Source organism: Myodes glareolus, chromosome 4 (genome assembly GCF_982192425.1).
Source record: "Myodes glareolus chromosome 4, mMyoGla1.1, whole genome shotgun sequence".
Taxonomy (NCBI): domain Eukaryota; kingdom Metazoa; phylum Chordata; class Mammalia; order Rodentia; family Cricetidae; genus Myodes; species Myodes glareolus.
Window position 1 is genome coordinate 73015721 of NC_142029.1, and position 13723 is coordinate 73029443.

The window sequence follows — 13723 nt, forward strand, 5'->3', positions numbered from 1 at the left end:
CTTTTCAAAGGAAAACCAGCAGCTCTCGTTTATAAACTCCAATTTGACTTTAATTAAATAAATTAAATTCCAAGCCATCACACAGCAATGGACATCGTCATCCCCCAACATAGAGGTGCAACCTCGCTCTATGATCGCACAGTCTTTAAAGCTCCTAATGCTACCTCTCTAGGGAAGGCTTCCTACCAGCTTCCTGGCTCCCTCCTAACTGAGCCACTGCTCATGGAGAAGGCATCAAGTACAAAATGGTAATAAAGGGGAAGGAGAGAAGAGGAGCAGTGTGGGAGGTAGGGAGGTGGGGAGTACCTGCCCCCCATCCTGGGCACTAGCCCAGCTTCCTATGATCTGCCAATGTCTTCCTGAGACAGACACTGGTGCTGGTCTAAGTGGGAACCCCCAAGAGAGGTGTAGAAACCCCTCCTGGAGATTGCCTTACCCTCCTGGGACAGAAAAGGGTCACCTGGGAGAGATGCCCTCTAGCATCTGCTGGCTGAGGGTCCTAGACCACACATATAAATAGAAAAGAGAATAAATAAGGGAGAAGGATCTGCAAAAGAGATGAGTGCCCGGGGCTCCTCTGGGGGCAGTACCAGCAGAGGGCACAGACTGCGGAAGAATGTCCACACATGCCAAGACAGAGCCTGCCTCTGACCCCCAGCTGCCAAACTCTCTTCTATGTCCACAACCACGAGTGCCTGCCTCTCAAATGCTTCCCATGTCAAACATCCTTCCAACTTACCCCACAGCCCAGAGTGCCGGGGCTTCTTAGAACCCGAAGGCTTTCCTTGCCCCAGCACTGGGAATCCAGGGAGGGGTACAGAAGGGGATGTGGGGAATGGGCTGAGAGAACTCTTGCCCTCTCCTAGTTCAGTAGGCTCTCAGAGCTGGGGGTTGGGGTTGCCATTGGCCTTGGGTTTGGATTTGAAGGAAAACCGCTTGATAAGGCGACGAGAAAAGCTGCCAGCCTTTTTCCGGACGCTAGGTGCGGCTGTCGTGTTGGAGAGGTCATCGTGTGACTGGCTCAGCCCAGTTTCCTTCTGTCGTGGCCTCCGGCGGAAGATGAGTTTAGTGCCACTGCGCAGGAAGCTCACTGTGGGGAAGAAGGGAAACTGAGGCAGATGGAGGGTCACAGGAATGGGGTAAGGATGGAGAAAAGACTTAGGTCGTTAGGACAGAAGATGAAGAATAAAAAGTCTCTTGCCTACCGCCTGCCTTTCTCAGGAAGTGGAAGCACGTGCGAGCTTTACCCATCCTGAGGAAGGAACAACACTCTAGGGGAGGGATCTGGGTGCACTTCTGACCCGATCCCCAGGAGAAATAACACAGGCAGGGGCTACTGCTGTACTGGGACTCAGCCTCCTTCTGTGGAAAGACAAAGGCTGCACAGAGGGTGTTTCTCAAAGCCTATAAATCATAAAAGGAAAGATGGGTTAACATATGCATCCCAGGGTGTGAGCGGTAGGGAGTCTGGAAACCTCAAAGAGGTAAAAAGGAGTCTGTGAGAGAGGAAGGTGTTCCTGCAGCAGGCTTTGGACTTTAAAAACTCCTTTACCCCAATCAAGAAGTGAGGCAAGCCACAAACTGAAATTCTTTTTTGTTAGTTTTGTTTGAGGCAGAATCTGGATTTGTAGCCCAAGCTGGACTTGAACCCATTATGCAACCCTGGCTGATCTTAAACTCACAGCCATCCACTTGCCGTAGACTCTCAAGTACTGAGATTACAGCCTGCACTACCACACTAGCTTTTAAATTCAAACAGAGCACAGCTGATAGGCTTCTTGGTCAAAGGGTGAAGATGCATGACAGCAAACTCTGTCCTTTGAAGTTAGGAATGCTGTAGGCAACCTGAGTCACTACCAGAGGGAGGATTCCCCCTTTCCTCTTTGACAGCCTCAATATGAGGTCTGTAAACTGATCTTACTCAAAATCCTGCTCCACCCCACATGCCGGGAGTATAGCTCAGTGTCATCATCCCTAACTCAGAGGCAGAGGAACAAGTTTTCCTTTTTTCTTTCTTTCTTTCTTTCTTTCTTTCTTTCTCTCTCTCTCTCTCTCTCTCTCTCTCTCTCTCTTTCTTTTTTTTTTTTTTTTGAGACAGGGTCTCACTACTTTGTATTCATTGCCATCCTGGAACTCACTATGCAGACCAGACTGGCTTTGAATTTACAGATCCACCTGCCTCTGTCTCTTGAGTGCTGGGATTAAATGTGTGTACCACCATACCGGTCTCAGAACAACAACTTTAAGATTGGCATGGAGTAGAATTTCTTATATCCATGCAACTGGGGATACAGAGTAAAAGAGGAGGGAAAGCCAGTGAGTTCCAGGCCAACCCTGGATATAGTGTGAGACCCTGTCTCAAAACAAAACAAAAAATAAACCCACAAACAAAAACAAAAAATAAACAAGAGTTAGCAGGACACTAGAGAGATGGCTCAGTGGTTAAGAGCACTGATTGCTCTTCCCAAGGACCAAGGTTTGATTCCCAGCATTCACATGTCCATAGCTCCAATTCCATGGGGTCCAACAACCTTTTCTGACCTCTTTGGGCACCAGGCACACATGTGATGTACAGACATACATGTAGGCAAAACACCCATATACACTGAAAATTAATTGTTAAATATGTCTCAACAGGTAAAAGTATTTGTTGCCAAACATGACAACTACAGTTAAATCCCAGGAACCTACATGGTTGATTGTGTGCTGTGATGTGCACTCATGAACACACACACACACACACACACACACACACACACATACAATAAAATAAAGAAATAAATGTAATGATTTTTAAAAAGAATGGCTGGGCATGTTGGTGCCTCCTATAATCTTTTTTTTAAAATATTTATTTATTTGCTTATTATGTATACACTATTCTTTCTTCAGTCCAGAAGAGGGCACCAGGCCTCATTTCAGATGGTTGTGAGCCACCATGTGGTTGCTGGGAATTGAACTCAGGACCTTTGGAAGAGCAGGCAATGCTCTTAACCTCTGAGCCATCTCTCCAGCCCCGCCTCCTATAATCTTAAACAACAGCAACTGGGAAGTAGAGGCATGAAGATCAGATAGTTAAGGCTGACTTCGGGTATCTAGCAAGTTTGAGATAGCCTGGACTACATGATACCCAGTCTTCAAACAACAAAAGCAAGTGGAAGAAAACAAGCCTGTTAACTCAGGAAGAAAGGCCAATGTGGTGACTTCCCTTGCTGTCACTCCGGTTTGTCATAATCAGGCTAGGAACTAAAGCACCGAGTTCCTTGCTCTACTGGAGTTGCCCTCAAAGGCAAGTTAGCTGAGCCTACCATGGCCTCAAGTTCTCTAGTAGGACCGAGGTGACAATACATTGATATAAAAAGCAGTAGACTGCTGAGTGTAGTGGCCCATGCCTAGAATTTAACACTTGGGAAACTGAGACAAAGATTTATTTCAAATTTGAGGCTAGCCTGGGCTACATGGTGAAGTCTAGGCCAGACTCTGTCTCAGCCCTGCAGTAGGGGATGAATTGTCCATCGCTCCCTACCTTTGTGATCCTTGAGGCTTCGGGTCTCCAGGGCACCAGTCGACCCTGTTTCTGACTCGACATCATCCACTGATGGCCTCTCAGAGATGTCTGAACGTGTTGTCTCATCTGCTTCCTGGACACTTGTGGGACTGGAGAGGGCATCGAGGGGTCCTGGGGATGTGGCTGATGGGTCTGAGGGAGGTGACGAAGGACCACCACTGGCTCCTGCATCATCTTCCATTGAGGCTTCCAGAGAAGCTGCATAACCCAAGGACAGCGCCAACTCGTCCTGAGCGATGGGCACCTGCCAGAAGGGACAGGTTCCAATGGGCAAGAATGACCCATTAGGCCTTTCTCCCCATCTTTGCTTTCTCCCCAGAGCTCTGTTACCTTGGAAACACCAGAGATGATAAGCGTGCTGCGCTTGGTGGGTGTCTTCTTGGCTGCCCGCCCACTGGGCTCAGTCAGCTGGCGAATTGCTGTCTCTGCTACTGGGTCCAAGCCATTAGAAAGGTGGCTCTCTCCTGCTGGGGGACACAGAGGACGCATAACTTGACTTCTACCTGACTTCTTGGACTCAAACTCCTCTTGCTCCACCCAAAGTAGTTCTTGACGACAGGGGCATTAGGGCCCGCCAGTGCTCACTCATCCCGTTCCCCACTCACGGCTGCTGCTGTGGGAGGCATTGCTGGGGCCGCTGCTCTCGCTCAGCACAGTTGTCATCTTCTCAGTCACCTCCACCTTGGACGGGGAGCGGGAGGGGGAGTCTGGTGGGTGGGGGAGGGGGAGTGAGCTGGGAAGTGCTTTAGAATTTAGAATGGCCCCCACCTCTACTGTCTTTATTGAGATGCAGCCTTTGGTTGACTCAGAGGGCAAGGATGATTAAGGGGGATTAATCACAAGGGTGATTAAGAAGATGCTGTACAAACGGAAAAGATGCTAGAGGGACCAATGACAGTGTGGGCAAGCACCATGGGGCCCACTGACAGTATAGGGAGAATGTCTAGGGGTCCATAAAGATAGGGAAATTGCCATGGGATTCCTAGAGATGGGACAAGCATGAAGTAAGGCCACTGGAGACAGAAAAATGTCACAGAAGCCCCCAGTTTGCTGGGAGAGCCCAGAGACCACATAAGGTTGGGAGTAGAGGTGGGAGAATTAGTCAGTTGGGGCTAGATTCCAGGAAGGAAAGACACCCATGGAAAGATAGAAAGGAACTTAGAGCAAGAGGAGAGACGGGCAGATTCCAAAGGAGTAAATGGGGAGAGGCTAGCTGATGGATGGAGAGGCTAGCTGATGGATGGAGAAAGTGCAAGGGAAGTCTGAGAGACGAGGAAGTAGCTGGGTCAAAGCGAGTCACCAGGAAACAAGATGTGCTGCTGTTAAGGCTTCCCTTCCCCTTTCCCTGTCAGGCAATGGCGCTTTAGTCTAAGGCCATGTCTAGGGCTACTCCTCTTTACCTAATTTGCCATCTACACGGGGCCGGGACTGGACGGTGGTGACAGTCGTGACAATGGTGCCATCGGGCATGATGGTCCGGTCCAACTCAATCTTCTTGGTAGGTGTGATGCTGGGGCGAGGGGTGGAAGAGGTAGGTGTGCCCAGGTTCCGAGGGGAGCCCTGCTCATAGTGCAGCTGCCAGGTGGTGAGGACAGCAGGGGGTTAGGATCTCAGAGATGGCCCAGGCTCCATCTACTCATCTCCCCAAAGCGGTCACCTTCTCACCTCTGCTGTCATGGTAGCCGCTGGGCTCAGGGAACTCCCTGGCCCTGGAGTTAATGGGCACACTTGTCTTCGTGACAGTGGTTTAGAGGGTGAGCCCACTGGCAGTGTGGCTTGGCCAAGGAGTTCAGCTGGAGACAAGGATGACACTGTGAGCTGGACCCATGAGCAGGATCTGCTAAGTACCCACTCGGAAGCGCCCCTCTGCCCCCCACTTACCGTCTCCACAACCACTGCTCCTGAGCACTTTGAGGGTCAGTTCCCGGCTCTGGGGACCCAGATCCCTGAAGGCCAAAAGAGGATGGACATGTCAGGGAAGAATGGGCGTAGCAAACTGAACCTACCCTCGAGTCAGTCAAAGGCTAGAAACAGAGACGTCGGTAAGAAAGCACTAGGGCTCCAACCAAGTCATCCATTTTCCTAGGAGCATGGAGCAAATCATGCGTGGAAACCACTTTCCTCAGCCAGACAGTCATATCCCCCAACACTCTTCTACCTCGTGTCTCTCTCAGTCTGTAGCTGCCATTCATTTTTTTGTTTGTTTGTTTTCTCCTCAAACTGTTCCCATAGTCAAGACTTTCACGTTCTGGTCAATGCTATGCTTGCTTGAAGGTATGGTTTAAATGTACCTCTTCCATCATCAGATCTTTATCTCATCATAAGAATTCTTCTCGCCGGGCAGTGGTGGCGCACACCTTTGATTCCAGCACTTAGGAGGCAGAGGCCAGGTGGATCTTTGTGAGCTTGAAGCTAGCCTGGTCTACAAGAGCTGGTTCCAGGACAGGCTCCAAAGCTACTAAGAAACCCTGTCTCGGAAACTCCCTCCCTCCAAAAAAAGAAAGGAAAAGGCTCCATCTACCCTACCTAAGCACTCCCAGGTACACTGTGCAAGAATCTCAGCTGGCATTCTGCCCTATCTCCTTAGGTACACATCTGTCTCAGCTTCAGACCTGTGATCTACCCAGAGGCAGGGCCATATCTCCTCCTCCTCTCTATCCCCAGGGACTTGGCACACAATAGAGGTCTACACTAAAGTTTACTGAAAGCAGGGCTGGCTAACTCATGCCAAGACTAACCTAGAAAGGTTTCTAAAACCTGACTGCCTATGAGAACAGCGGCTGGGAGCAGGGCCTGACTTACAGCGCCAGGTCCTCTGTCCATTCCACTTCAGGACCAGCCTTCATGGGTTTGGTCCACTTCTGTTGCATGGGGTTGTCAAGCTCCGCAGCACAGCACAGCTCCTCAGTACCTGAAAGGAACCAGAGGTTAGAGGATGCTCAGGCGGAAGACACACAGTCCAACGAACAGAGAGATTGTGTCACTGGCAGAGAAGGGGCTGCCTGTACCCATGGCAAGGGCAATCTCTTACCTCCCAGCTCACTCCCCAGGTGAGATGCTCGAAGCTGCCGTAAGAATAATCGTGTAGGTCTGGGGATGGCTGGCTGGGCCTGAGACAGCATGGGCGGCTTCTCACTGGGTCCCTAAGAGCAGAAGGCGGTAAAAAGAGCAATACTCCTGATATAGGATCCTGGAGATGGGATACACACCAATCTTTCCCTTTGGGTGTTCACTCACCAGGCCTCCTGGGGCAGAGCAGGCCCTGAGGTTGACCATCATGGCAGGCTGAGTGCTGACTATAGCATCCTTGATCAGTTCCTCAACTGTTGAAAGTTCTGCTTGTTCCTCATCTCTCTGCAGAGAGGAGAAGAGGTGGAGTCTGTGCTCTGCTCCACTGCAGCAGACAGCCTCTTCTCTGCCTGCCCCCTTCTTACCTCTCTGGTCTGCAGCTTAGGAAGCACCGTTAGGCTGAGATCTGGGCGGTCAGTGAAGGCCCAGGACACCAGCAGCCCCTCATCAGGGATTTCCTCTAGGCTGACTTCCAACTAGTGACAAGAGTCAAAGGGTTAGGGTGACCGGCCTCATTCTTCCAAGGACTCCTCAGGACCCTCCCTTCCCAAAATTCCATCCCAGAGAGCCACCAAAGGAAAAATCCTGGGCCAATTCAACTGTCCTCTGCCCAACTTAGTTTCCCACATTTCCCTCCACCTGTGTTGGTGGCAGTGTCAGAGTGACGTGGTAGGTCTCCATGGAGACGGCAGCGGGAGACTGCTGGGTCACAGAGACGGGGAAGCGCACCTCCTCGGCAGAGAGCTGGCAGTGCAGCACCTGAGAGGGAGGCAGGGTCAGACATTGAGGAAGATGCTTACCTTGCTTTGCCCTGCCCCATGATGCTTCGAAATAAACCCCTCCCCATTTCTGCTTTCTTTGGGATACCACCTTGTTGGGGTCCTAAGCTTCTCAATGAATTAGCTAAAAGCCCAAAACGCCTACACACACACACACACACACACACACACACACACACACACACACACACTGTGTTTTTGCCTATCACTTCAGTGAGATTCTTAGACCTCCTAAAACAAATCCTTAGATCCTTAAGGCATACAGAAACTCAAAATTAAGAACCCTTAGACTTATAGGGGAACCTTGAGGTCAACCCCCCTCTGGACCTAATAGATAGTCCCCACCAGACCCTTACCATGGTACGCTCTGATTGGTCTACGCAGGTCACATGACTTATGCTGGCTCTGGGTGGGAGTTGGGGTATCTCCTCAAAGGCAATTTGGATAGAGCTCTGAGGAAGTAATGTGGGCACAAGATCAAGTCTCTGGAGCTGTCCCCTTCAGGGCTGGTCTGCTCAGTTGCTGGCTGGACTCTAGCACTGCAGAGGCCTCAGCTATAGGCTGGCCTCTGCCCCTCCTTGGCTCAGGACTTTAAAATAGGAGGCATTCCTCTTAAGCCCCACTCTCTGCAGGAACCTGCAGCTTCTAAGCGGCTGCTGAGTACCTGGATCCAGTCTGCCTTGGAAGTGAACTTGACTTGAACCTTGGATACCTCTTCAAATCCCAGGAACCTTCCTGTCCTCCCTCTACCTAACTCTTCACTCTAATCACAAATAAAGGTAAACAACAACAAAAATGGGCGTGTTCATTGCCATCTGTTGCTGGGCAGGGTGGAAATGGTTGTGTCACTTACTATAAAATTAAGATGAAGAAATAAAGCCTGGCCTTTTCACAAATACATAGAAGGTGAATGGTCAAAGGTATCACTCTGCCTAAATTCTTAGACATGAAGGCTGACTTAGCATGGCTTGGGGAAACTTGATCAGAAGTGCTGGGAAGAGAAGCAGGCTTTGAGGGAGAGCTAAAGCGTCCCAGGTCCGGTTAATTCCGTAAGTCGGACATCAGGATGGTAATTAGGGAGCTGAAAGCTGCTTAGCTATCAAAAGAGCCTCTCCTAATTCTACAGCAGTGCAGAGCAGGATGGAAGAACTGAGGAGGGGGCACAGCCTGGGCTGGCAATTTGTCCTCAAGGCTTGAGATAGAGAAAACAAATTCTCAGGGCTCATTCACTTCCCCTGGCAAACCAGGGGACGACAATTTCCCTGCTACGGTAGCTGTCTTCTTCAAAAGTTGTGCCAAAGTGGCCTAGGAGATGAGAGCTTTGTATTTGGACCTCCCCCTCCCCCTGCAAGAGAGGCCAATGTCCAGCTGAGTCAGCTGTCCCACGGAGTTGCTTCTGACCCAGGGACAAGGTCCAGGAAGAGCCAGGTTGGAGGGATAGGGTCAATGTGTAAACTGACAGATGCCATCTGGCTATAGCTGGCCAGCTGGGAAGAGGAAACAAGACAACTTCTTGGAACCACTTCTGTTTCCAGGCATCCAAGCTCTTACGGCTGGAGACAGAGGGAGGCCTCTGAGAAAGGGGCTGACAGGGTGAGGGCCAGGAGAGGTTGCTGGGCTAGAAAAGGGAGATCTCTGCCTTCCAACCTCAGTCTCATGACTCTGTTTCCTACCCACTTCCTGGGAGGTCAGATGTCCATGGTGCAACGGGTGGAGGTAGGCTGAGCTGGTTTATGGCTGACCCTCAAGGGGCAGCCCAAGTTCATTTAATTAGAAAGGACACAGATTATCAGCATTGCCCTCTAACTGAACTCCTTTCCCTTCAACACTATGCTGCAGGCCAGCCTGGAGGAGGAGAAGATGTTTGGCTGTAGTAGTTAAATTGCTGATAGATGGAGGAATGATTCCATTACCTTGGGGGGGGGGGATTCTACCTGACCACCAGGGCTTGGGAGCCTGAAATCTTAACTGGGTGTGGTGGCATGAGGACCAGGCAAATTCCTTTTGCAGGTGCACCTGTCTCTGGGCCAGCCAGCCCAGTCTAGGCGGAAGTGCCCTCAGGCACACGGATTAGCGTTGCTATGAGAACAGTAACTTGTACTAGGTTTGGAACAGGAGTACCTTGCACATAAAAATAGAAAATGTGGTTCATAACTGGACTTCTACAACCCCCAGCCTCACTGCACGCTTTTCTCTGATCTGAAAGAGAAAGCTATGAGGTTCTGTAGGTGATCTCCAGCCCTAATCCAGCCCTCCTAACACGAGCAGGCTCTTCCCTAGAAGGGGCAAAGCTCAAGAGACGACACAGGGACTCCATGCGACTCACCCCGTCCCTGCAGGCCTGCTCGTTCAGGGCTCGCACCCAAGCCCGTTGCCAGTTCTCCCGGAAAGACTTGAAGGCAAAGAGAGAAGCTAGGAGGCCCCGGACGCCGGTTTCCTCAGAGGCGCCGGTCCGGATCGCCCTCAGACGCAGCAGCGAACGCCACACACCCAGCTCCCGGAGTGAACCCCCGGGCTCCGCGGCTGTGGTGGGTCGGGAGTCCTGGCCCCCACCGGCCCGCGACAGCCACAAACCCCGAGCATACTGCAGCAACCAGCCCAATACCGTGAGCAGCGAGGCGGCGAAGAGGACCAGCAGGGCCGCCCAGCCCACGTCCCGCTGCCCCCAGCCCGGATCCATGCTCCCGCGGGCTCGGGTCCCGGCTCGGGCTCAGCCGCTGCCCCGGGGGAGCATGGCCCGGGCGGGCCGCGGGGCGTGGGCGAGCTCCCCCGGGGCTGAGCGCACGGGCTCCGGGGTTCGGCGCCGCGGAGATTCCAGGACCGGAGGGTGCCACGGATAGAGCAGAGGTCCTCCGGGGTCTCGACGCCTAGGCTCTGCCTCCGTTAGCCCGGGATCCGGGTCGCTAGGTCCGGCGATGTGACCCCAGCTAGCCGCTAGCGAGCATCAGACTCCTCCCACGGCGCGGGCCCCGCTGGACTCGGGCGGGGACCGGTCTGCAGAGACACCGGGGCTCGCGGGCCGGCACCGGCTCCGGGAGGGAGGGCTGCGTGCGCAGAACTGACACTGACAACACCGCCAGCGCCCCGCCCCCACACACCCTTAAAGGAGCCGCGCCCGCAGCGGGCGGGGTCTAGTCAGCCTGGCGCTCAGAGCTAGAGCAGGGCTGGGAGTTGAGCTGCACACGTAGAGGGTTCCGGGATGGAAATAGGCGGAGTCTTTAACTGCCCCGCCCGCCCTGAAATCCGGTCGCACCCCTTCAGTACCAGGCAAGGGAACTTCACTTATCTGAGATAGTGCCTGTTTTCCCTTACGCTCCTTAGATTTCTACAGGTTGGACGCCTGTGGGGTTAAGAATGTCCCTGAGTAAAATCACCACCCTCTTCCAATACCTGGCTCAGCAGCTTCTGGTCTTACTCCGTGGTTGAAGCTAGGCCCTGGGTAAGGAGGGGTTAGGTATTCCTCCCAGATAGAGGTGTCTGGCAAAAGTCCAGCTAATATCAACGGCGATAAAAATGAACCTAAATCTGGTAAAGGTTGCAAATAGAACACTACCATCGAGCTCCTTCCCCTTGGAGCTAGGATTCAGGAACCCCCTATTAACCTCCTTGCTTGCGTGGGTTTGTTCTCGAGATATTTCCCAAGCCCAGGGCTGTCTGTTTTTAAAAATAATACATTTCCATAGTAACAGCTCCTGCCTGTGGAGCACGTGTAGAGGGGATGGTAACGAGAAAGGAGCTGGCATTGTAGCACTGGACTATCAATAGATTTGGTCAAAAGACTCTTGTCCAAATATGTGGCATCTCGTGTAGGGCCACCTGACTGTCGTCCTGGCTACTGGGTAGGCTGAAGCAGGATGATATATTAGTTGAGGCGTTTGAAACCAACCTGGGTGAGACCTTGTCATAGCAAACCCCACTTCACAAACCAAATAAGTGACATCCTAGCCAACTCCGAAGAAATGGTGTTCTAGGAACACTGCACACTTATAGGCTCAGGATGGATCTACCCTTTCTCTAGATTCCTTGAAGTCTAGATATCATCTTTGCTTCTTGGGGACAAGGGAGGGTATCAATTAAAAGATTCAGAGGCTGGGCAAGGGTGGTGCAGGCCTTTAATTCCAGCACTGGGGTGGTGGAGACGCAGAGGTTGGAGGATCTCTGTGAGTTTAAGGCCAGCCTGGTCTACAGAGCTAGTTCCAGGACAGATAGAAATCCTATCTGGAAAATCAAAAACTGACAAACAAACAAAAAGATTCAGAGGAATCTATTCTTGGGGAACTTATTTCCCAGGAACCCATCTTCATGACATATAGTGAGGTCTCTGACACAATCCCTTCTACACACAAGATAGGATGAGAAGATGTTAAATATCTCTCAAAAATCCAATTGTCTTAGGAAAAAGCCTGTGAGACCAAACAGTGCTTTACAAGGTCAAAGGTTGTAGGGTTAGGTAAAACACTGACTGTCGGTAACCTTTGACCTGGGGAGGTTATGTAGCTTGAGGTATGCCTGGTTTCACTGTAAGGAATGATGGGCAGTAGTGAGAAGATGAGGCAACTTTATTGTGAGCCTGTCTAGACACAGTGAACTCCAAAACTGATGGCAGCCCCTCAACATGCACAGAAGCGATGGAGGAGAGAACTCTCGGCCAAAGCCTAGGAGGAAGAAGTCGGTGGGAAGAAGAGCTATGATCAGGGAAGCCAGTAATGTAAGAAATTGTTGAAATGCCAGGCCATTTTCCATCAAGAATTCTTGTTTGGGAGCATTTGAAGCCCCAGTAACTCTGTTCTCTAGTAAAGAGTAGGGGCTCACCTGTAAGTCCAGCACCCTGGGGGCCGAGCAAAGCTTGTGAATTCAAGGTCAGCCTGGGAAATAGAGGGATGCTGGGCATGGTGGCATATACCTTTAGTCCCAAAACTTGGGGGCAGGGGCAAGCTGATCTCTATTACTTGGAGGCCAGCCTGGTCTACATAATGAGTTCTAAACCGGTTAAAACTGTGCATTAACACCTTGTCTCAAAAAAAAAAAAAAAAAGATTCTCTACAATCTTAGGTTTATTCCTTCAGCTTCTTTACTGGACACATGGTCCTGTGCTGCCAGATCTTTCTTCAAAATTGTCTGACATGATCTCCCTGGCTTCCACATCTCCCTTCCACTTATTACTTAGCCTTGGCGCGCTTACTTCATTCTTTCTTTATAGTTTAGCTGGGTGCTTATGTGAACGCTCTGTTCTCCTCATCAGGAAACTCAGAATAGACATGATGTCATGATCGACTCTCTTGCCTCATACTAAGTGAATGATGCTAATTATGCGGAGGCAGCCTTTGAAGGCAGCAACCACATTTCTATCACTGTATTTCCTACAGCACTTAGGAGTTTCTTATGCCATAGAGATGTGCTGGTTGTCATTTCAGTTGTTGTTGTTATTTTGTTTTCTGAGACAGGGTCTCACCAGGTAGCCCTGACTGGCTTGGGACTCCCTATGTAGATCAGGCTGCCCTTGAACTCACAGAGGGCTAAAAGGGTGCAACCACCATGCCCCCACCTCAGTTATCTAGAGTTAGAAGTCTAGTTCAGTTGGTCAAGTGCTAGCTTAGCACGCACAAAGCCTTGAGATGAACCTCAGCACCACATAAACTAAGCATGGTGGCACACAACTGTTGATTCAACCCTCAGGCAGTGGAAGCAAGGTAGAAAGATCAGAAATCCAAGGTCAGGCTGACAATAAGGACTACTTAGTAAATTCAAGCCCAGCCTGGGATATGAAAGATCCTATCTTAAAATGTCTTAACAGAAAATGGTGCAGTAGGGTTTGGAGTATAGCTCAGAGGTAGAGGCCTGGCCCCAAATGCACAGGGCTGTGGGTTCCTCTTCCAGCACTGCAAAGGGGTGGGGTAGGCTGCATCAAGGCAACCTACCATAAGTGGTACCTCAGTGGTTGAGGTTCAAATAGCCTCAGAAGTGAGCTTCGCTTGGACAGGACATGGTGGCTCACACCTATAATCTCAGCATGCATATGGGAGGCAGCAGCAGGAGATTCTGAGTTCAAGACCATTCTAGGCTACATATCAAATAAAACAAACAAAAATTAGAGAAGACAAGACATCATACTTCAAAGGGAACACTAGAACCAAATATGAGCAGCATAAAACTAAGTTGATGATTACCACTCATTTTAGATTTTAGGTTGACCTTTGTTAGCATTCAATTTGTCCAAGCTCTTTAAGAGGAAATAGGTGTTGTTGGTTGTAGGTAAACAGAGACAATGTATTGGTGTCCTGTGTGACAAATAATCACAAAGAAACTATAT

General features: G+C 50.7%; 1 protein-coding gene across 3 annotated transcripts; it reads right to left on the minus strand.

The window, feature by feature from the left end:
• Positions 1-28: 28 nt before the first annotated feature.
• Positions 29-10482, minus strand: C2cd2l (C2CD2 like). Of its 3 annotated transcripts, none has more exons than XM_048416814.3 (14): positions 9740-10480; positions 7770-7865; positions 7274-7393; positions 7000-7110; positions 6803-6919; positions 6597-6708; positions 6368-6476; positions 5447-5511; positions 5231-5358; positions 4966-5140; positions 4171-4272; positions 3896-4032; positions 3524-3809; positions 29-1090 (listed from the first exon to the last, which is right to left on the minus strand). In XM_048416814.3, the coding sequence occupies exons 1-14, from the start codon at positions 10091-10093 to the stop codon at positions 879-881; spliced, it is 2124 nt and encodes a 707-aa protein (XP_048272771.2). In that variant the 5' UTR covers positions 10094-10480; the 3' UTR covers positions 29-878. The 3 variants fall into 3 exon arrangements, with proteins under 3 accessions (XP_048272771.2, XP_048272772.2, XP_085544773.2); XM_048416815.3 differs by having other exon boundaries at positions 3896-4029; positions 9740-10479; XM_085688647.2 differs by lacking the exon at positions 29-1090 and adding an exon at positions 2000-2964 and having other exon boundaries at positions 9740-10482.
• Between the last annotated feature and the right edge of the window lie 3241 nt (positions 10483-13723).